At 44.5% G+C, this 23,309-nt stretch overlaps 1 protein-coding gene across 1 annotated transcript in view; it reads left to right on the top strand.

The window, feature by feature from the left end:
- The first annotated feature begins 962 nt into the window (after nucleotides 1-962).
- The window catches only part of CPAMD8 (C3 and PZP like alpha-2-macroglobulin domain containing 8), a 102,931-nt gene continuing 80,584 nt past the window's right edge, over nucleotides 963-23,309 (top strand). The window contains exon 1 of the mRNA XM_072156629.1: nucleotides 963-1,571. Within this exon, the coding sequence (XP_072012730.1) occupies nucleotides 1,513-1,571 (59 nt within the window). The 5' untranslated portion in view covers nucleotides 963-1,512. The remainder of the gene's footprint in view (nucleotides 1,572-23,309) is intronic.

Raw genomic sequence — 23,309 nt, 5'->3', positions numbered from 1 at the left:
TGTGGGCCCCATAGCGGCTGCTATGGCTGCTACTGCTGTAGTTACGCCCCTGGGCTGGCTATAATTTGGGTAGGCTGGCTGGCTGGCTATATACTGGGGGGGGGGCTGGCTGTATACTAGGGGTCAGGCTATATACAGAGGGGGTTGTTCATATACTGGAGGGGGCTGTCTGGCTTTATACAGGGGTGTCAGGCTGTCTGTATACTGGGGATGGGCTGGCTGGCAATATACAATGTACTAATTAAATATTTCCTTTATGTAGCGCACACAGATTATGCAGCGCTGCACAGAGCTTGCCAAATTGGCAACAAGGGGGGCTGGCTATATACTTGGGGGTACTGCCTGGCTATATACTGGGGGGGCTGCCTGGCTATATACTGTAAAAGCATGTAGTACAGCTCTCCCAGAATTGTATGTTAATATATGTGGCACTTATGGCTCTCTCAGCCAAAAAAGTTCCTGACCCCTACTCTAAGGTTTTTTATTTTCCCCCAAGTGTATTTAACATTTGTGACAGTTTTTAGTGTGATTTTTCACATTATTAACTAATCTCAACTGTTTGTATCTAAACCTACATCAATCACTGTCACAAAACATCACATGTGTTATGTGTGCCTACTGTAAAATTTAGCTGTGCTTGATACTTGCATTCTATTCCAGCAGTATCCCATGTTATTCATGCATTCCTTAAAGCCAGTATGAGTAGAATCTGGCAAAAAAGAATACCATGAGGGATGAAAGGGAATTCCCTTAGGGGCTGTTTTAATATCCTCCTCTCCCTCTAGCTTAAGGTCATTCATTTAGTTAGCAATAAGGGAGGAGGGAAAGGGGAACGTGCCATATATCTTGTTTTAAAAGGTCTGTTACTAGTGATTTATAGGACCAAACCCCCTCCTTCTTTTTTCCTCCTTGAATGCCCAGCCCTCCTTAATTTGGGGCTTGGCTGGTGAAACTTACACTCCCTTCGGAATGACCAGAGTAGAGAGCTCACATATTTATAAAAAGACTGGTTGCCATACTTCATCATTATGCCTATTCTAGCTTTATCCTTGAAGCACACAAGAAAGGAGTGGAGCAGGAAATTTAGTTAGGGGCAACGTTGTAACAGACTGGTACTTTATACCGCATAAGTATAGGACATATTTCTATGTACTTTCTTACACAATGCTTTATAGTAGAAAGAGAGCTAAAGATACCGGTAGAAAGTGCTAAAGTTGCTGATAAAATCTACATGAAGCAGATGAAAGAGGCAAAATTTCAAGATTGTTTGGGGAAGAGGTAGACAGGAATATTTACAGTTGCAGGCATTGCATAAGGGCAAGTCGGAACAAGGGTTAAATCCTTCACAAACTGAGGAGGGGGTGAGAGAGCGAGCAGAGCACACACTGCTTCTTCCACCCCCAGGGCACACTCACCCCTCCTTTGCTGTGTGCTTGGAAAGGAAGACAGTTACCCCTGTAGGGGCGCTGGGTGAAGTCCTGTTTGTGGGTTGAATTGTGCTTGTTGCTGAATATGTTTCTACTGTGGATTTTGGGAATTCTTTGCAGCCTCACTGGAGCACAAAACAATCCGTAAGTATTCCTGAATAATAATGAATTAATGTATGTCTTTTATGAATGTGTCTGAAACGACAAAATCCCATAGAAGTTACATTTGTAGTACTTTATATGACATTGCTATTGTCTGTTTACAAAGCTTGTGAAGAAAGTTGAAAGTAGTTATACGCTGTAGTAATATTTGCTCTTTCAGTAATAAATATGTTTGACAGGCCTTTAGAACACTTTGATGAGCCCTTTCATTTTAACGCAGACACTTTCAATCCAAAATTTAGACAAACATTAAATTACAAGGATACAAACTGCAATAATATGTAGCTGATTGTTGTGACCAAACTTGTAATCTATACGCTATACACCGTATCTTTACACATATTTAAAATATGTTACATAGGTGCTTAGAAATATGCAGGTTTTTTAACAGTCCAGGTTTAACCTGCAAAGCTCACATATTTTTTGAGGTTAAAGATTGTTGTCTTGAGTTCACTCATGTAACACCAAAAGGGATGCAAACTAGACTTCATATCACACCTTGTTTCCATTTATTATGTTTTAGGTGTTCAGTATCCAAATGTCTTTTGAGGCCACAAAATAGATTTCATGGTTGAATGATTAAATGACAGTTGCTAAATCACAGCAATGTAACACGCATGAGATTATCATCCAAGACAGAGCAATGTGGACTATGAGTAAGGAACGGCAAGCAGTGATGCACTCACGTGGTAACATCATAGCAGTGCATTAAGCTTCTCATTCATCTACCACATCTGTTTGTTGTTTAAATTCTAGGGCAGCAATCTAAACCTTTGTCCTGTTTGTATGATATCTTGGCTAATGCTATGAATAACTAATTATTACTATCTATCGGGCTCATGAATTATGATGGGTGCAAAGAATCTTGAAAACTATGCAACATTATGAATTAAACATCTATATCTGACACCCAGTTATATTTGCATCACAATCAGGGATTCTAGGTGATGTCAGCTGGTTTTGTTCCCCATTAATACGTTATAAGGCAGGAAATAAGAAGAAGACCCTTATACGGAAATAGAATTAAGTAATTGTTGTCTTGCTTCCTCACTTGCAAGGAGACCTGTGTCTGATTTCCCATGACATGTCAGTTACTTCTGAACTTGTATAGAAATCTTTGTGAGAATACATATCTGGGGAGGCCAGACATGTGCTACACACTAAGTAAAATGCAAACTATTGTCATACTGCCATATTTTTCAAAAACAATGTCACTTTTTACATACTTCTTGGTAAATAGATAAGTTAACCTAATTGAATACTTGTTGCTATAATCATACTTAGTTGAGGTTCCCAAGAAAGTAAACATTAAATCTATTGAGAAAGAAGAAAACTATACTGCAACTAAAAAACTAGATGTGAATAAAACAAAAATGGCTTATGTAACAGTAACCCTCATCTTGTCCTTGGAAGGCTCTTTACTTAGATAAGTACAATCTTCAGATAGACAACATAACACATAACTGATTCCACAATGTTATAAATAATGTAACAAAAGCTAGTCCAAAATACAAAAGTAAAGAGTGATAAAGTACACCTTTAGCTTTCATAAAAATTAAGAGCGCAAGTAGCAGGCCAATCACTGCAAATTAAGTATGACCTTTATAAAAGTAGTTTTGGCAGTTTTCTGGTCTGAAGCATTTAGACATAATACCACATAAAGAAAAAATGATTCTGACTGGAGCTCCTGATCTTTCAACTATTTCCTTTCTTCTTTTGAGACAGCAGAGAGACCATCACTATTGTTCTCGATTAGTTTAGGGGTGATGTTATGTGCAGAAGAAGTATAGAGCTGGGTATCATCAGCATAGAGATGAAACAGTTTATGAATTGACCATAAACTCCTCGGTGTATCAAAGTATACTACAGACAAAAAAAGGTTATCTATCCAACTGCAAAACTGTGTTCAAAACTGGGTCATGCCCATAATATTGATTTCAAGCAAACTACAATATATAAATCAGAAAAGTAGACTCGGCCACTGCAACACTTAGATTCAATCTGTTTTGTCCTCAATACATGAGGATTCTACAGCAGGACCCCTATTTAGTGGTTGCTCTGCTGATTTTTGCATGTAGTATAGGGTCTCTTTTAAGCATATGTTATGTACTATATTATCCCATTGTTGTTAAGAATGTGTGGAGAGGGTTCATGAGTGGAGTCATCTCCACACAGATTGGTTGCCTGCTGTTTATCCAGAGGCAGGTTGTTATTGGGAAGCAGTATATTGTATGAGCCTGCACCCTAGAGCTGCAATGGAAAACCTATGGCAGAGGTGCCAGAAGTGGTAATCAGAGTCCACTCTGAGGGCACTAGGGCTGTGGTTCCAGCAAATAATTTGCCAGGCAGGGGTCCTTCACCTGCAGTCCAATGCAACCCATGATGGGCCGTGCTCACTGGCATTTTAAATGACTACCAGGCTGCAGGAAAAGTGAGAAGGTGCAGTTGGATTATCATTAAAGGTATTGAAACTCATGATCCGGATTGGTTCTTCCTGCAGGGAAGCTACAATGAAAAATCCACTTTCCCCACCCAACAGTATTGATGTCCTCAGGATGCTGATACCACTGAAAGCTGCAGCAGAAAATCAGCAATAAATTAAGGCTTAGTTGCCCTTCTAGCACTTTGTTATTAATAAGAGGGTTTTGGGTTGCAGTTTGAGCATAGGGTTCATCATCACTGCCCTAGAAAGCCCGTTTTATTTTTATTTTAAGAAATTCTATTTTTTCAAAGCTTGTTTTAAAACCTTGTGGTGGTGCACGCTGTTAGGTCCTTGACTCCTTAACCATATATAGCAACAAGAAAACGATCAGAGGCACTCAAACGAACCACACTGATACTGTATTGTAAAGAAGGCTTGACTTTTATTTCAGCTGGGGTGCATCACAAAAATAGATGGACGCATTTCGGAGCTAGTGCGTCTTAATGCGTCCATGATCTCATCAAAATGATCACTAGAACGATGAGCAAAAATCCCAGAACCGTAGGGGGATACGGTCGGTGACACACTATCCCACCAGGAACTCAGATCCTGTAGTATCAGACTGTCCCTCTGAAGTTTGCTAGAGATTATTGTGACATTCTAGAAGAGTATTGGGAGAATGTCATATGGTCAGATGAAGCCAATGTATAACTTTTTGGTAGAAACACAACTTGTTGTATTTGGAGGATAGTGAATTCTGAGCTGTATCCAAAGTATACCATACCTGCTGTAAAGCATTTGGGTGGCAATATTATGCGTTGGGGCAGTTTGCAAAGGGACCAGGACGACTCATTCTGTACATAAAAGAATGATTGGGGTCTTGTATTTTGAGATTTTGAGTGCAAACCTCCTTCTATCAGCAAGGGCATTGAAGATGAAACATGGCTGGGTCTTTTAGCAGGACAATGATTCCAAGCACTCTGATGCAACAAGGAGTGGCTTTGTGGGACGCATTTAAAGTCCCTGGAGTGGCCTAGCCAGTTTCCAGATTTCAGCCCCACAGAAAACCTTTAGAGGGTGTTTAAAGTCTGTGTTGGCCAGCGACAGCCCCAAAGCATCAATGCTCTAGAGGAGATCTGAATGAAGGAATAGACCAACATACCAGCAACAGTCTCTGCCAACCTTAAGAATACTTACAGAAAACGTTTCACCTCTGTCATTGCCTACAAAGGCAAAGTATTGTGATAAACCTATTGACCAAATACAGGCGGTCCCCTACTTAAGAACACTCGACTTACATACGACCCATAGTTACAAACGGACCTCTGGATATTGGTAATTTCTTGTACTTTAGTCCTAGGCTACAATAAACAGCTGAAACAGTTATCACAGGTGTCTGTAATGAAGCTTTAGTGTTAATATTGATTCTTATGACAACCCAACATTTTTAAAATCCAATTGTCAGAGACCAATTGAGACCAAAAAAGTTCTGGCTGGGATTACAATGATAAAATATACAGTTCCGACTTACATACAAACTCAACTTAAGAACAAACCTGCAGACCCTATCTTGTATGTAACCCAGGGACTGCCTGTACTTATTTTCTCATCTTTTTAAGTGGGAGCACTTGAAAAATTGGTGGCTGACTAAATACTTTTTTTTCCACTATACAAGTTGGATGGCTTTTATCAGAGAATTTATGCAGTTTTCTTTTTGCCATATGAATAATACAGCAGAATCTGGCATTCTAAGAAAAAACTCACTAAGAAGACATATTCTATGTGGTGAATATTTTGTGGACTCCTATTGGCCTACTTGATATGTGTAAAAAGTGGCATATGTCAGAGTTGGGCATAGGGATATCTGTAGTTTGAAGGTAGTCTGTGGTGATCAACCATTGGGATTCCCACTGATGAAAAATCAATAGCGAACTGAGCGTTTGGTGGTAATATTGTGTGTTAGTAGGCATGTTTGAATAGTTTACAAGTTAATATCACAGAAAATGGACATGTTTTAATTGTTTCAGCTGGGTTCTTTGAAAAAGCAAGTAGTCCGCAGAGTGGCCATGTTAAAGTCTTGCTTGGCTTCTTTGAGTCTTGAGGAAACTTTAAAGGAGTTGTTCACTTTTATTAAAAAATCTAGAGGTGGCCTGGAGGGGGCACACATTAGGAATAAGTAAAGAGTAGGCAGAGGTAGTTAACCCAGGTTCCCTTGAGGACTTAAAAGTTAAGAAAAGAAGAGAAAGGAAGAAAAGACTTGACTGGTGGGGTCAGTGTATCTATTCTCCAAACAGGGTTGCATACTCCATGGACTCCCGAAAACGTATCCAAGGTTTCCATACCATCAAGAATCTCTCATGGGTGTCTGGTGTAACAGCTGACAACTCTTCCATATGAAATAAATGCGACATTTCCTGAGCTCACTCTGATGGGTGAGAGACAAACAGCAACCAGGCAGAACCTTAGGATATCCTTCTTTTGAGTACCTAATGCCACTGCAGGAGATCATCCTGTTTTACAGATATTTGTTGATATGCACCAAATACCTGGTCCCAGAACGGTTTAAGTTTTTCACAGATCCACCACACGTGCAGAATATCTCCAGTACACATCCCACACCGCCAACAGGAGGTACAGAAGGAAAAGCTCTATATAACACTGTAAATACCCGGTACCATCTAGAGACCACTTTGTACCCCTTTTCCTGCGAAGCGCAAGCTGTAGACATTTTATGTGTGAAACTTAAAGAGCGTTGCCAGTCTTCCTGATCTTGGGGGATTTCTAATTCTCTATCCCAGCTCCAGACAAAATTAGCTCTGAGATATCTAAGCCCTGTGAGAGAAAGAAGTAAATTTTTGAAATGACGTGTATTGGAGTTTTGTCCAAATGAAATAGACCTTCTAACTTTCAGGGTTTGGGATCAGTGGACCCTCTGGACCACCGCAGGAGGTAGTACTAGCCGACACCTTGGACTGGAATCTAAGTGGCACCTGGTCTTCACCAATTCCACAGGTGCGACTAGTCCACGGTGGCAGCCAAACTCGAGGTACCTTTGCAGGAGACATTCTCGTAGTCAAGCTCAAGCGGGCAGTCAGGGCAAGCAGCAGAGGTAGAAGGTCAAAGTCCAAATCGGGAGTCAGCAACAGGAGGTCAATGCAGATTGGAACAGGAACAGGAACACAGGAAGACATAGGAGCATTGGAACATCGGAACACACAGGTACAGGAATAATTCGCTATGGCTTACACTCAAAGATCCAGCAGGGAGTGATGGGAGCCACCGAATTAAATAGAAATCCTGGAAGTGGCCAGCGCGTGCGCACCCTAGGGAGCTTAGCGTAGAGACAGTTGGCCCGGAGGTGGCCAAGAACTTGCCATACATGTGACTGATGGGTCTGGAGAGAAACTAAGATGTCGTAGAGGTAAACCACAACACAGGAGCACAGTAGATCCCTGAAAATGTCATTCACAAACTTTTGGAAGACAGCAGGAGCATTACATAGTCCAAATGGCATCACTAGATATTCAAAGTGGCCATCACGGGTGTTGAACGCCGTCTTCCACTCGTCACCCTTGCGGATATGGATGAGATTATAAGCACCACGAGATCCAGCTTGGAGAACACCCTGGAACCATTCTGTAACCAACGGCAGGGGATAACAGCTTTTAACCGTGACCTTATTCAGCCCGCGATAGTCTATGCGGTACCGGACGGGATCAGAGAGAAGCTGTCCGCTAAATGGCATTTCCCGGACATTGGGGATGGACAGGACAAGCCCCGATGTAGTGCTTGGGACTGGCACAATACAAGCAGAGGTTTTCTTGACAACGTCTGCAACGTTCCTTAGCCGCTCTGTCGATTTACATAGGCTCCACTGCAGACTGTGCGGCTGGAGGCTGGAGCGGCCTTTGAAAAACCAGAGCCAAGCGAGGCAGCCGTGGAAGCCGGACTTGTGGGTGGCCAGGATGATGTAGCCAGCAGGTCACAGGTGGCCAATGCGTCTTTGACCTGTGAGGACAGTCCTTTTTTTGCTGACAAGGCCGCGTTGTTAAAGGAGAGCTCGGAAGCCAGGGTGTGGAACTTTAAATTAAATTATGACAGCATATTCGTCCACAGATGAGTCTCCTTGGCGCAAGTTCAGCAGCGCCGTTTCAGCTGAGGAGGCTCATGCGGGTTCCTTGAACACAGACCGGAACTCAGCCAGGAATGCAGTGTAGGAGGCCATAACTGGCTCACCTCTGTCCCATAGAGGAGCAGCCCAGGCCAGTTACAGTTCTTTATTCAATAGCAGTCAACAGGCAAACACGATGAAACAGCAAATTCTTTGATGCTGGTGGCAGGAGACAGTCTCGTAGTCAGGCAGCAGAGGTAAGAGGTCAAAGTCCAAATCCGGAGTTAGCAACAGGAGGTCTATGCAGATGGGAATGGGAATGCAGGAAAACACGGGAGCACAGAAACACTGGAACACCAGAACACCGGAACACACAGGAGCAGGAATAACGCAGGAAGGTTTTCGATATGGCTTACGCTCAAAGATCCGGCGAGAAGTTATGGGAGCCGCCGGATTTAATAGAAATCCTAGGAGTGGCCAACGCTAATCACCGGTGCCCTGGCCCTTTAAATTTCCGAGTGCCAGCGCATGCATGTCCTAGAGAGCAGGGATTCACAAAAGGCCTAGGCCGGACGGAATCAGGAGTGTGGAGAGGTGAGTTCGGGCTGGGGGAGCCGCGCCATGGAGAGGGGCATGGGTGTGTCCAGGACCCTGTGAGAGTCTCCATATGACCGAGTATAAAGGACCGCAGCTGGGAGTATTCAAACTGAGAAATGGTAACATTGTCTCCCCGCGGGTGAAAGTTCCCCAGCAATGGCAGGGGGGAAAGCTGGATTCCGAAATATTGGTGTGAAACTGTATATTTTATAATTGTTACCCCAGTCAAATTTTTGTTTGTCTCTTTGACAATTGGAGTTTAAAATTGTTGGGTTGTCATAAGAACCAGGATTAACAATAAAGCTTAATTGCAGACATCTGCGATAACTGTTATAGCTGTTTATTGTAGCCTAAAGATAAAGTACAGTAAATTACCAACATCCAGAGGTCCGTTGGTAACTAGGGGTTGTCTGTAAGTCGGGTGTTCTTAAGTAGGGGAACGCCTGTAGTTAGGTTATCAGATATGGCTGTGAACTAAAACTTATATTTTTATTAGATATACCTTAAAATATACAAAGGTCACAGATTGTGAATTCTAAAAACAACAACAATAATCCGTACTATAGACGCCGACCTAGGCGACTATACTGATCACCACAACCCCCAACGGTTGTGGATCAAACAATGGGGATACCACGTACCTGTAAATCACGGCGCCATGCACCATACCATCCAAAAAATACCTTGCAAAGAGGAAATAAAAGATGGTTCTTACCACAACTGGTAATGGTCTGTAGTTGTGTCCAGTGGTCAGCTGTGCTGTTTCCAAAGTACGTGTATTGACGGGAGCATTAAGATGGTAAAGGACATACCTGTATATGTTAGAACCAAAAACGTCACGAACTGTAACAAGGCTACAACTGTCCCTGTCCCCAGGTGTGATTAGCTCCCGCCCTGACAAGGGCAGTCCCAATAACCTGCCCTAGTTTAGAAAAAAAAAAAAAAACAAGCAAAAAAAAAAACACCCTGCATTCCCCTTCCCTGACGCGTTTCTTCCTGCTGTAGGTTCTTCAGAGGGATTGCGGTGGAATCAATAAAACATGGGGTCTCCAATGTAGAGGAGCATCCCTTGGGGTGAAGTAAATAGTCTGATAAACCCAAGTGTAGGGTCATCTACTGGGTCCCTGGTGTGGAGCCCCAGGCGTTGATCCCTATCTGATGGTGTATCCCTGGTGTTGTTGTTTTTAGAATTCACAACCTGTGACCTTTGTATATTTTAAGGTATATCTAATAAAAATATAAGTTTTAGTTCACAGCCATGCTGATAAATTTTGAATATTGAGTGAACCAGAGGCAAATAGGATCATATATGCTACACGCTGTATCTGTTGAAGGGTCATTGGGGACCTGAAACATTTTGTACCTTTACTTTAGGCTATATGCTTTTTATTGTTATACATTTTAATAAATTTTAATCAATATAATTTTTATTTGTCTTTGCTTACTCACTATCAGCGCCTGTATTAGTGCCATCTTTTTTCTTGTCGTATATGCAAAAACAGTAAGGGGAATGGTTTGTGGTTCCCCAATTACTTCTTTTAGTATTAGGAGAATAACTAGATCTGAAAGCCCAGAGTACCTTTACATGCAGTAAGAGTAAGTGGTTTTCCCATTGCTTCTCTAATTGGCTAGGAAAATAACTGAACCCCCAGGTGAACTGACCCAGAGGTGTAGCTCCAGAGGCGGTAGGGCAGAGGCGTAGCCAGCAAAGGCTGGGCCCCATAGCAGACCTTTGAATGGGGCACCCTTCCCCTTAAAAAATATATACATATTTATACACACACAATTACACAATCACAATCATTTATATACTTATACACGTATGTACACATTCATACATTTAAACACACATAAGTATATACACATTATACACACGCATCCAGTATGTACAACCTACACACAGATGTTCAGCATATAAATATATATATATGTGCAACACCCCTGCATAGGCAGGCACGTAGTTGTGAATACCGCCCTCTCCAGGTCAGGAGCTGTTAGGGGGAAGATTCTAGAACTAAGATATTGGGGGACATTTACTTAAAGTGTCGGTGTCTGCATTGGCTTTGTTACCGACCTGCTCTGGGAAAGAAGATACACATTTAATATTGTGGAGCTGTGCAGAGACATTTCTGGCGCCGAGACCATTTTCTGTCCCTGGGACCAAAATCTGTCCCGAGCACCAGAAATGTGTCCAACAGTCCCTGCTAGACCAGTTTTCTTTTGGTCTACTTTCCGCCAGTTTACAGCGCCCAAAAAGGGCTGCGACACATATTAATTGTGTTTCCACTCCGCCAAAGCCATGCCCCTTTTCGGAGAAGAGTCGGAGCAGACGGAAAAAGTCATTTTTTCTGGCGCGTTCTGGTGTGTTCAGGGTGATGAGCTGTCAGCGCTGCGTAATCGTGTGCGCTATCTAAATGAATTATTTATTATTATTAGGGAGCTGCAGGGGAGCACTAGGGCTGGAAATAAGTACCAGGTTAATGATTTTTTGTGGGGGTAATGTCTATATATACTACTGGGGGAGGGGGTATATACTACTGGAAGGAGGCTGGGTATACTGGTGGGAGGCTGTGTACTACTAGGGTAGGATGTGTGCTGCTGGCGAAGTACTGTATATAATTTAATTTGTTTGTATGTATATGGGGGCAGTTAAATTAGGGGAATTAGGGGAAGGTATATAATTTAGCAGGGTGCTGTAGTTACGAGGGTGTGGTATATATAATAAATTATGGGTGCTGTTGCATGGAGCTGACTGTGTATTCAGCAGAGATAATCCAGAGCCGGGAGAAATCGTAAAGCAATCCTCTTCTTGTGGGCAGCATGGTGGCTTAGTGGTTAGCACTACAGCTTTGTAGCGCTGGGGATCTGGGTTCAAGCCCCAGGGTCAACATCTGCAAAGAGTTTGAATGTTCTCTCCATGTTTGCGTGCTTTTCCTCCAGTTTCCTCCCACACTCTAAAACATACTGGCAGGTCTATTATATTGTAAGGCTGTGTAGCACTGTGTAAGTTGTGTGCACTATATAAATAAAGGAATTATTATTATTATGATTGGGCAGTTCATCACCTGTAAAGTACCAGATGTAACTAATGTCTGTGTCATTGACTGACTACTAGTGTTGTAGGTGGTAACAATGGCGGAGGGCAGAATTTTCAATATTTGTCTCTGATCAGTCCTCTCCTTGTTTGAGATGAAAGTTCAGAGGGACATCCGGGTCTTGGTAGATTTGGTGTAGTCTAGTACTCCTTCCATATCAATATGATCATTTGCACACTTCTCCTTGGGATGTTTAAAGTTTATGAATTTTTTTTTGTATTGTGGGGTATTGCTCAGGTATAAGCTAGGTAGCGGTCGCAGACAGAGGGAAAGAGACAGTTCTCAGTTCAGTTCAGTGTTTATTCACACCACAAAACAAATGGAACAAAAATCCAGCATTGTCTTCATGCTTGTTTAAAACATAAACATACAGACCAGGCTTGGCCTTCTCACCCAGTAGCAGGGTCTTCACAAATAGTCCAAATTGTTGGTGTAAGTTCACACCTTGCAGAAGCTGCTGCATAGCACTTAGTCCATTTAAAGTCCAAAACAGCCAACCTATCCTCCTAGACAGGACACGTGTTTGCTCTTGGAACAAGCTTCTCCCTCTGAGACTAGAGCTCACTCCACTCTCTTGTGCACACTTCCAGCTCAGCTTTGTTAGCTGGAACACCCTGAAAACCCGGTTTGGACCGGTGCTTGAAGTTTGGTCCGGTGCTTGATTTCAGCTTGCTGCATTACTCTGAGCAACACAAGCTGAGAGGATAATACCTCCCATCCAGCAACAAACCCCTGACTGTGTCACATACCCCCTCCCTTTGTTCAACCTTGAGGGGATGAACACTCGCCAGACAGTGCACCCGGGACAGGGCATCTGCATTCCCCTGTAGCCGGCCTGCTCTGTGTTCCACTGTGAATTTGAAGTTCTGTAGAGACAAGAACCATCTGGTGACCCGAGCATTCCTCTCCTTGGCCTGGCTCATCCACTTGAGAGGTGAATGGTCAGTCACCAGTCGGAACTTCCTCCCCAACAGATAATAGCGGAGAGACTCGAGTGCCCACTTGATGGCTAGGCACTCCCTCTCCACTATACTGTACCTGGTTTCGGCTGGGGTGAGCTTGCGACTCAGGAACCCAACAGGATGCTCTTCCCCATTAATTTCCTGAGATAGTACAGCACCGAGGCCCACTTCAGAGGCATCGGTCTGTACTACAAACTCCCTCTTGAAGTCGGGTGTCACCAGGACTGGTGACCCGCACAAGGCCGACTTCAAAGCGGAAAAAGCCTTCTCCGCTTGGTCATTCCAGCGAACCATCACTGTCTTACGTCCCTTCAGGAGCCCTGTCAATGGAGCCGCTACAGTAGCAAAATGGGGAATAAATCTCATATAATACCCCACCATCCCCAGGAATGACTTTATTTGCCTGGTGGTGACAGGTCGTGGCCAACTCCGTATTGCCTCTACCTTATTCATCTGGGGTTTGATGACTCCACGCCCAATGATATAGCCTAAGTACCGTGCCTCCTCTAGCCCTATGGCACATTTCTTTGGGTTAGCAGTTAGCCCGGCCCTACGGAGGGAGTCTACTACAGCCTGCACTTTTGCCAGATGACTCTCCCAGTCAGCACTGAAAATGACAATATCATCGAGGTACGCTGACGCGTAACGCCGATGTGGACGAAGCACAATGTCCATTAAACGCTGGAACGTGGCCGGGGCGCCATGCAGGCCAAAGGGTAACACTTTATACTGAAATAGTCCCTCAGGTGTGATAAAGGCAGTTTTCTCCTTGGCAGCCTCCGTCAAGGGCACTTGCCAGTACCCTTTAGTGAGGTCCAAGGTAGAAAAATACCTGGCCTGTCCTAAGCGCTCAATTAGCTCGTCCACCCGGGGCATGGGATAAGCATCAAATTTGGACACTTCGTTCAGTTTACGAAAATCGTTACAGAAACGTAGCGTCCCATCTGGTTTGGGTATCAAAACTATTGGGCTTGCCCACTCACTTCTTGACTCTTCAATTACGTCCAGCCGCAGCATCAACTGTACTTCCTCCGTGATGGCTTGTCGCCGAGCTTCGGGCACCCGGTACGGCTTTAGCCGGACTTTTGCCTGGGGCTCCGTGACAATGTCATGTTGGATTACGGAAGTACGTCCAGGGAGGTCAGAGAACACGTCCGTGTTCCGACTAATGAACTCCTTGGCCTCTTGAGCCTGTTTAGGGGAAAGGCTGTCAGCAATGCGCACTGTGGCAGCCGCTTCCCCGGGAACAGTTGGAGGTACTGGTTTCCCTTCCCCTAAACATACCGGCTGCGGGGTGCTCCCAACGCAGGTCTCCCTATCTCTCCAAGGCTTTAGCAAATTGACATGGTAGACCTGCTCTGGCTTCCGTCGCCCTGGCTGATGTACCTTGTAATTTACATTGCTTACCTTTTCCAGAATTTCGTAAGGGCCTTGCCACCTTGCGAGGAACTTACTGTCTACCGTTGGTACTAAAACCAAGACTCTGTCTCCTGGGTTAAAGCTCCGCACCTTAGCTACTCTATTGTAGACCTGACTCTGGGCTCGCTGAGCCGCCTCCATATGTTCCCTGACAAGGGGCAACACTGTCTCCATCCGCTCCTGCATCTTAGTGACATATTCAATGACACTCTTATGCGGAGTGGGCTGTTGCTCCCATGCCTCTTTGGCCACGTCCAGCAAACCTCGGGGATGTCTGCCATATAGTAATTCAAAGGGCGAGAACCCAGTAGAGGCCTGGGGCACCTCTCGCACTGCGAACATAAGATAGGGCAGAAGCAGATCCCAGTCCCTTCCATCCTTGGACACTGCTCTTTTCAGCATATTTTTCAAAGTTTGATTAAATCTCTCCACCAGGCCGTCTGTTTGGGGGTGGTAAACTGAAGTCCTTAACTGTTTAATCCCCAGCAACTTGCAGAGTTCCTTCATGACCTTCGACATGAAGGGAGTCCCCTGGTCTGTCAGAATCTCCTTAGGTATCCCAACCCTTGAAAACATCTCCATTAACTCCTTAGCTATAAGTTTGGCAGAGGTATGACGCAGTGGCACTGCTTCTGGATACCGGGTTGCGTAGTCAAGGACAACTAAAATATGTTGGTGACCCCTAGCAGATTTAGGTACTGGACCCACAAGGTCCATGGCAATTCTCTCAAAAGGTACCTCGATAATTGGGAGGGGTACTAGGGGACTGCGGAAGTGCTGCTGGGGGCTAGTTATTTGACAGGTCGGACAGGACTTACAAAACTCTTCCACCTCTTTGAACACACTGGGCCAGTAAAATCGCTGTAGTATACGGTCCTGGGTTTTCTGCGGCCCAAGGTGTCCACCTAAAACATGTTGGTGAGCAAGATCCAGTACCATCCTACGATATGCCTGAGGCACTATTAATTGTTCAACATTCTCACCCCGTAGTTGGGTGACCCGATACAGTAAATTATGGTGAACCACAAAACGAGGAAAAACTGCCTCAGCTCCTGGTTGTTGTGGCTCACCTTCAACCATTAACACATTCCCCCAGGCTCGGGACAGAGTCTGGTCCCGGAGTTGCGCCGTACCAAAATTGTCACCAGAGACGTTTAAGTCTGACAATTCAGGGCCTGGCGGCAAGTCCTCTACTTCCCCAACCATTACATTCATTGGTAGTGTCTCCCCATCATCCACCGAAGTGGCGGTCACCCCTACCGCTGGCCCTTCCGCCTCGGGTTCCCAAGGTTCTGGTTCTAGGTCTGGAACATGACCTTCAGCTATTGCTCTCCCTGACCCCTGGGGACTGACATGCAGTAACGATGGCCATAGTGCAGAGAATAATGGAAAGTCTCTTCCTATAATTAGGTCATAGGGCAGATTTGATGCTACTGCCACCTCGTGGACTTTCCTCCCAGCAGGTGTTTTTATGACCACCAGTGCGGTTGGATAATCTTTTAAGTCTCCATGAATACACAATACTCGAACCTTGCGACTAGTGAACTGAGAGGGTAGCGCCAGGGTATCCCGTACTATGGTCACTAGACTCCCTGAGTCAAGTAGTGCATTAGCCCTGCACCCATCAACGGACACTGGGCACATGGGAGGTGCCCTATCTGCATCCAGGACGTCAGCGGTACATACAGGCCGTGCATAGAAGGAAGTACGGCGAGCGTACCCACAGTCCATAGGTTCGGAGGCCAAGGGGCAATTTGCAGCCACATGTCCCAGGACATGACAGCGCCAACAGCGGAGTGTGGGGATCTCACGAATCTTTGTGGAACGTTGTTTGGACATCGTTGGGGAGCTACTCCCAGCAGAAGGTCGGGGCTTTTCCTCAGTCACTGCAAGTGGGGGTGAGGGACGGGGTGGCTTACGTGTAGGGGTACAGTCCCGCACAAAGTCCTGGGTGGCTATATAACGTTCGACCAGACCAACCAGCTGGTCTAAATTACCTGGGTCACCTTGACCTACCCAGCGCTGAATGGCAACCGGCAGAGTGCGCACAAAACGGTCTACCACCACCCTCTCCACTATTTGGGCTGGGGTTAAAGTCTCAGGCTGAAGCCACCTTTTTACCAGGTGCAGTAGGTCATAAGCTTGAGACCTGGCAGCTCGGGATTCCACAAACCCCCACTGATATACACGTTGGGCCCGCACATAAACATTGACTCCCATGCGTGCCAGGATCTCACCTTTCAACTTCTTGTAGTCCAGGGCATCCTCCTGAGTGAGGTCAAAATATGCCTTTAACGCATCGCCAGTCAGGAACGGGGCCACCACTTCAGCCCACTGGTCAGGCTGCAGCCCCTCACGCTCTGCCGTTCTCTCGAACACCGCCAGGAAGGCCTCTACGTCATCCTCCGCTGTCAGCTTTCTCAGCGCAGTTCGGACTCTCTCTCTGGCCGCAGGCTGTAGCTGGGTCACCACTGTTGGAGTCTCACGCAGCGCCTTTATTTGTTGTAGCAGTAAGTCGTTAGTCTGTTGCTGGGCCTGCATAGCCTCAGAGTGTGCCATCTGCTGTTGAACATTAGCTTGCACAAGTTGTTTAATCAGCTCCTCCATCTTGTCCGGTGATGCTAGCTGAAACTTTGCAGGTTTAATCCACGACATGCAATGGTGCCCAGAAAAAAAACTCCGGTTTTGCACCACCCTCACTGCGTTTTGCCCGCTCCAAGCCACCAATTGTGGGGTATTGCTCAGGTATAAGCTAGGTAGCGGTCGCAGACAGAGGGAAAGAGACAGTTCTCAGTTCAGTTCAGTGTTTATTCACACCACAAAACAAATGGAACAAAAATCCAGCATTGTCTTCATGCTTGTTTAAAACATAAACATACAGACCAGGCTTGGCCTTCTCACCCAGTAGCAGGGTCTTCACAAATAGTCCAAATTGTTGGTGTAAGTTCACACCTTGCAGAAGCTGCTGCATAGCACTTAGTCCATTTAAAGTCCAAAACAGCCAACCTGTCCTCCTAGACAGGACACGTGTTTGCTCTTGGAACAAGCTTCTCCCTCTGAGACTAGAGCTCACTCCACTCTCTTGTGCACACTTCCAGCTCAGCTTTGTTAGCTGGAACACCCTGAAAACCCGGTTTGGACCGGTGCTTGAAGTTTGGTCCGGTGCTTGATTTCAGCTTGCTGCATTACTCTGAGCAACACAAGCTGAGAGGATAATACCTCCCATCCAGCAACAAACCCCTGACTGTGTCACAGTATCCAAATCCCAAAAAACTTCTCCACAACAGTATCATGGACCTGCCTAGTGTGTCCTTGGTCTTCATGATGTAGACCCTGAGACTTTCACAGAGCAGGCGTATTTATTCGGAGACTTGATCCACAAATGTGGATTATATTTCTCATCATTAGTCATGCAGGCGCATGCTCAGACACTTTACAGGGAGAGCGGGCAGCTCCAGGGCACATGACAGTCCTTGGAGCTACCCAGAAGTGGATCGGATCCCCCGGTATGCGGCACGGGGGATCCGATCCATAGCGCAAACACCCTTACACGCCGCGGTCATGCTTGACCGCGGTGTGTAAGGGGTTAACAACCACGATCGAAGCTGCTTCCGATCGCGGGTGTTAGCGCAGGCTGTCAGCTGTGATAGACAGCTGACAGCCGCTGCTTCTGGTGCCGGCTCCGTTCGTGAGCCGGTGACAGAAGCAGGACGTTATAGCACGTCCCCGTGCGCTTAGCATCTAGCCCCTAGGACGTACTATAACGTCCCGGTGCGCCTAGGGGTTAAGTATAGATTGTAGAGGCAAGAGTTTAGTGAGTAGAAGACCAGTTAGTAGAGACTTACAGTAGTCTAGTAGAGAGTGAATCAGCACAACAATTAGCATTTTAGAAGTTTCAGTTAGTCAGATTCTGGAGATGTTTCTTAGATGCATGTGGCAGAAGCGAACAAGAGATTGAATATATGGTGAAAAGGACAGGTCAGAGTTCAACACAACCCCAAGACAGCAGCCTGCTGCCTCAGTGCTATAGTGATCCCACAGACCGAGATGGAAAAATCATGGTTGGGTTGGTTAGTAGATGGTAGAAAGACAAGAAGTTCAGTCTTAGAAAGATTAAGTTTCAAGAGAGTACAGTGTCCTTTAGGCCAATGGAGCGAAGCATCCTGAGGAAGAGCTGGTGAACCACAGTATCAAACATTGCCGGTAGATCCAGAAGAATGAGGAGTGAATAGTTACCTTTGTATTTAGCAGTGAGTAAGTCATTGGAGACTTTAAAAAGAGCAGTTACAGTAGAGTGCGTAGAGCAAAAAGCAGATTGTAGGGGGTCAAGGAGGGAGTTAGCTGAGAGATAGCGGGTTAGTCGAGAATAGACCAGGCGTTCCAGGAGTTTGGAGATGAAAAGGGAGGTTAGAAACTGGTCTGTAGTTAGTTGCATTGGATGGGTCCTGTGAAGGTTTCTTTAGTAAAGGGGTAACAACAGCATGCTTGAAAGAAGAGGATACAACACCAGAAGAGAGACGTTGAAGATTTTAGTGAGGTGAAAAGTGACTTCTTGGGAGAGAGACTGAATGAGATGTGAGGGGATGGGGTCACTGACACAGGTAGTGGGTCGAGCAGAAGAAAGGAGCCTGGAGACTTCTTCCTCTGTGACTGGCTCAAAGGAAGATAAGGTACCGAAAGGAAGGGGATTATTGGAGTGAATGGATTGAGTGAGTGGCCTTTTGGGGTTGTTAGAGAGAGAGGACATTAGATTTGTAAAATAGGCCTGTTTAGCAAGGTGAAAGGCAGAGTTATAGGTTTTTAGCATAAATATGAAGTGTAGAACGTTTGTAGATGTGTGCAATTTTCTCCTCAGATGTTCAGCAATCCTGGAGCATTGCCGAAAAATACTAGTTTTTTCTGGGTGCCATGGTTGCCTGCGTCTGTGTCGAAAATTTCAGATAGTGAGTGGTGCCATCACATCATCTTTTGGAAATGTGTAAATTTCAGGGCTAAATAAACATATAACCGACAAAATTTGACCATTCTAAATTTCACCTCCATTTTGATTTACGGTAATTAGTATAAAGATTTTAAGGGGTTAACTATCTTCCTAAAAGCTAATAATAATGTTATTTTTATTCTATGGGTCAATACGATTACGGGGATACCATACTTTTAGATATTTTTTTCTTATATTTTACTAAATTATAATTATACTAAATTATTGTTTACTGCAGTTTTTTTACGCGGCGTTCATCGTGCGGGTTCAATAATTTATTTTTATTCTACGGGTTGTTACGGGCGCAGTGATACTATGGGGCAGATTTACTTACCCGGTCCGTTCGCGATCCAGCGGCGCGTTCTCTGCGCTGGATTCGGGTCCGGCCGGGTTCTATCAAGGTAGTTCCTCCGCCGTCCACGGCATCTAGCCCCTATTTTATTGAATAATTTTTTTTTTGCTTTTTTTTTTTTATTTCTTCCACCTTGGGACATGAGCAAGCAATCATCTGCCATTTGAGCCCCCAATGTGCATTTTAACCCGCATTGGGGGCTCAAACGCCGGGTAACTATGGTTCACAGGTTATCCTTCTCACAAACGTACATTAGGTGTGGTTAATATATACTACAAAGTTATTTAATATGTGCTGTTCGCGTGGAAGGATTGGATTGGATCGGTTTATACATCGCTGTTGTACACTTTCATTGATGTTATTATATTGCCCTTTACAAACAAATTACTGATCTCCTGTGTACTGTGTTACCTGGTCTGTTCAAATCTTGTGTCTTTCCTGTAGCCATCCTTTTATGCTTATACATTTTATCTAATGATGTAATTCAATAAAGACTATTTATTTAATTCTAAAATACAGTGTCACATGCACTTTATCCCTCTTGTTCTAGTCTAGTGTGGTGTGAAGTACTAGTTGACATCTTGGTGTACTCTCCAGACCAGTACCCTCCAGACACACGTACGTCAAGTTCTTGGTCGACTTCATGCCAATCATCTCTACGCCAAGCTGGAAAAATGCCAGTTTCACCAGCACAGCCTTCCATTCCTCAGTTATATAATTTCCGACAGAGGTCTCCAGATGGACGCCACGCCCAGAAGGCCTCTGAGCCATACAAAGGTTCCTGAGTTTTTCGAACTATTACCAGCAGTTTATTCCGCATTTCTCCACTCTGGTGTCTCCCATTGTGGCACTCATCAAGAAGGGTGCCAATCCTCGTGCCTGGTCTCCTACAGCTGAAGAGGCCTTCTCCAAGTTGAAGTCTCCTTTGCCTCGGCTCTTGTACTTACTAGGCCTGAACAAACCCTTTCATCTTGAGGTGGTGCTCACCCAGAAATGGCCAGAGGCCCGAACGTTCGCATGCAGCTTCTTTTCTAAGACCTTTTCTCCAGCTGAGAGAAATTATTCGATTGGAGACAGAGAGCTGATGGCCATCAAACTTGCTCTGGAAGAATGGCGGTATCTTTTGGAAGGAGCTCTCCACCCCGTTAGTGTGTACACTGACCACAAGAACTTACTGTACCTCCAGAAAGCGCAGCGCCTGAATCCCAGGCAAGCCTGGTGGTCATTGTTCTCTCGCTTCGACCTGCTGATTCATTTTCGTCCGGCTGACAAGAATGTCAAGGCTGACGCCCTGTCCCGTGGCTCGCATGTTGTTGGATAATAACCAGCTTCTCGGCACATAATTTCTCCCGACGAGACTGTTGTTGCAACTCCGGTGGATCTTCAGCAGCTACCTCCCTGGCAAGACATATTCTAGACCTGCTCTCAGGAAGAGGATTCTGTCTTGGGGACATTCTTCTTGTGTGGCTGGGCACACTTTAATGCAACGCTCCGTGGCTCTCATCTCCTGCAACTACTGATGGCCAGACCTGTTTTCCTGCTGTGAGTCCTAGTCTTCATTTGCTGTTCTCCCGCTGTCACCCCGGGTACGGACTGTCTCCTGTATTGCTACCTTGGCTGTCACCGCCAGCTAGTCGCACTTGTGGAACGACCTGGTGGTACCCCGCCGCAGCAAGACGATCCCGCTTGGCGGCGGGCTCTGGTGAAAACCAGGTGCCACTTAGACTCTGGTCCTAGGTGTTGGCTAGTACCGTCTCCATGGCTGGTCCATAGGGTCCACAGACTCTGAATCCTGACATTACTGCATTTTTCTGAATGTTGAGTTATATCTTGTTCCAACTGTACTAAAACTGTACACTCACACCACCTTAGTAATGTATCTGACATACATACTGTATATCTTGCAATTTAATTTGTGGGCTTGATTATTATTTAATTGAAGACAGGACTTGATTTTGTAATATGATTTTAAGTAACAATGTCCAAGTCAACACTGTAAATAGAACTCTCCTTTAGAGGGGTGCAGGGCCCACAAACTATATATGCTGAAAACAGGAAGCATTACAGTTTTCAGTGTCAATTAAAGTGGAGGTTTATTATGGCAATGTTTCTGTGATAATACACCTTTGTGAAACCATAACTATTTATACACACTTGCCTAAGTATCTGATTCACAACATTACTCACATACTTATGATAAAAAGTTCCAGAGATTATAGTGAAGTAATCAGTGTAATCATTCAGCCATTGTAGACATAAATATAAGTAAATATGTTCTCATATGTTTTACAGGTTTGTGCCACTATGAAAGCAAATGAGATGTGTTTGTATCCATCAAAGAACAGATCTCCCTAACTGTGGTTATGGGTTTGTTTTACAGCCCAGCAATAAAGACTATGTAAAAGTTAAAATATATGGCTATAGAGAATATGGCATAGACAAACCAACATCATAAAATGTTAGAAAATGATTTGGTTATTTGGTGTTTATCAAGTAACCAACCAGAGGCATTTACAGGATGGATTAGTAAAGAATGAGCATACCAGAGAATTGGTGCAGCTCAGGAGAAGTCCTGGAGTTGTGAGTGGGAGGTTCAAATTAAAGAAGAGAATAATCTAAGATCACAGGTAGATAATTGTAGACCGTATTAAAGGAGTAGGTCACTTTTCAATAAATATTTTCAATAAATGCACAAAAGGACAGCACAAAAGGAAGTAGCAGGAGTGCTGAATCACTTTGATGAACATTCAGGAAGTATTATAAAGGCAGTAAAGAAACTTGGGCAAATTATGTAAAAGAGTGGCCAACCCCTTTAACTATAGTCTCCACTGGAAAAAAACGCTAAAATCTCTTCCAGATCAGGTCTGGCAGAGATGCCTTCTGGATCTACTAAAAGGCTGGCATCTCTTAGTAGATCTGGGCTGCCATTTAGTAGCAGGAGGGAATTTTAAGACTGGCATTCAAAATATCAGTCTTAATGAATTCCATCTAATGTGCAATCTTCTCAGTGATTCTGTTTGATGACCACACTACTAAGAAGTTAATGATTCTATGGTGATATCCTAAACTGGGGAGCACAAAATAATAGTGCAGTCTGCAACACAACATCCATTGATAAAATTGTGTAATATTGTGTTGCAGTTTTCGCTAAGATTTTGTGCTCCCTAGTGTAGGATATCACCTAAACATTGAAACAAGGAATATTAATTGGTTGATTCCTTGGAGATAAAGCTTTTAAGTGTGGCTTTTCCAGGTTCCAGATCAAAACTTAAATTTTTTTTGGACCTAGTGTATTAGGTTTATTACTTGTTTAACCTCCATTAAACTGCTGTTGGGTGTGGTGTTTGCTGAAACTTGCAAGAAATTTGCTCAACCGTTTAAACTACTTTAAATGTCATGGATGCAATTTGGATACAATTTTTAATTTATTTTACTACATTGGAACTCTGCTACTAAGCAGGCATACCATGTGAAACAAGCAAACTTCACTGAAACTTACAATAAAATATGTTAATTTTTCTTAAAGGGAACCTGTCAGGACGATTTGGGACACTAAACCACCTACAGGCACTTGTGGTGATCTCATTCGGCTGGACGCCTGCGTGTTCCAACAAGTAAAGCCCCTGTAGCACTCCCTGGCTTCACTGCGCAAATGTCGTAGTTATAGCGCATAAGCAGTGAAGCTGGGTCATTATCCTAGCTTCACTTGCCAAGGCGCAGCCAGAGAATCTGCTGATGTGAGTCCAATGTGTCTAATCAGACTCACATCTAGGTAAATAAA

This window comes from Engystomops pustulosus, chromosome 1, assembly GCF_040894005.1.
Source record: "Engystomops pustulosus chromosome 1, aEngPut4.maternal, whole genome shotgun sequence".
In the NCBI taxonomy this organism is placed as follows: Eukaryota; Metazoa; Chordata; class Amphibia; order Anura; family Leptodactylidae; genus Engystomops; species Engystomops pustulosus.
This window is presented reverse-complemented; position numbering and strand designations above follow the sequence as displayed.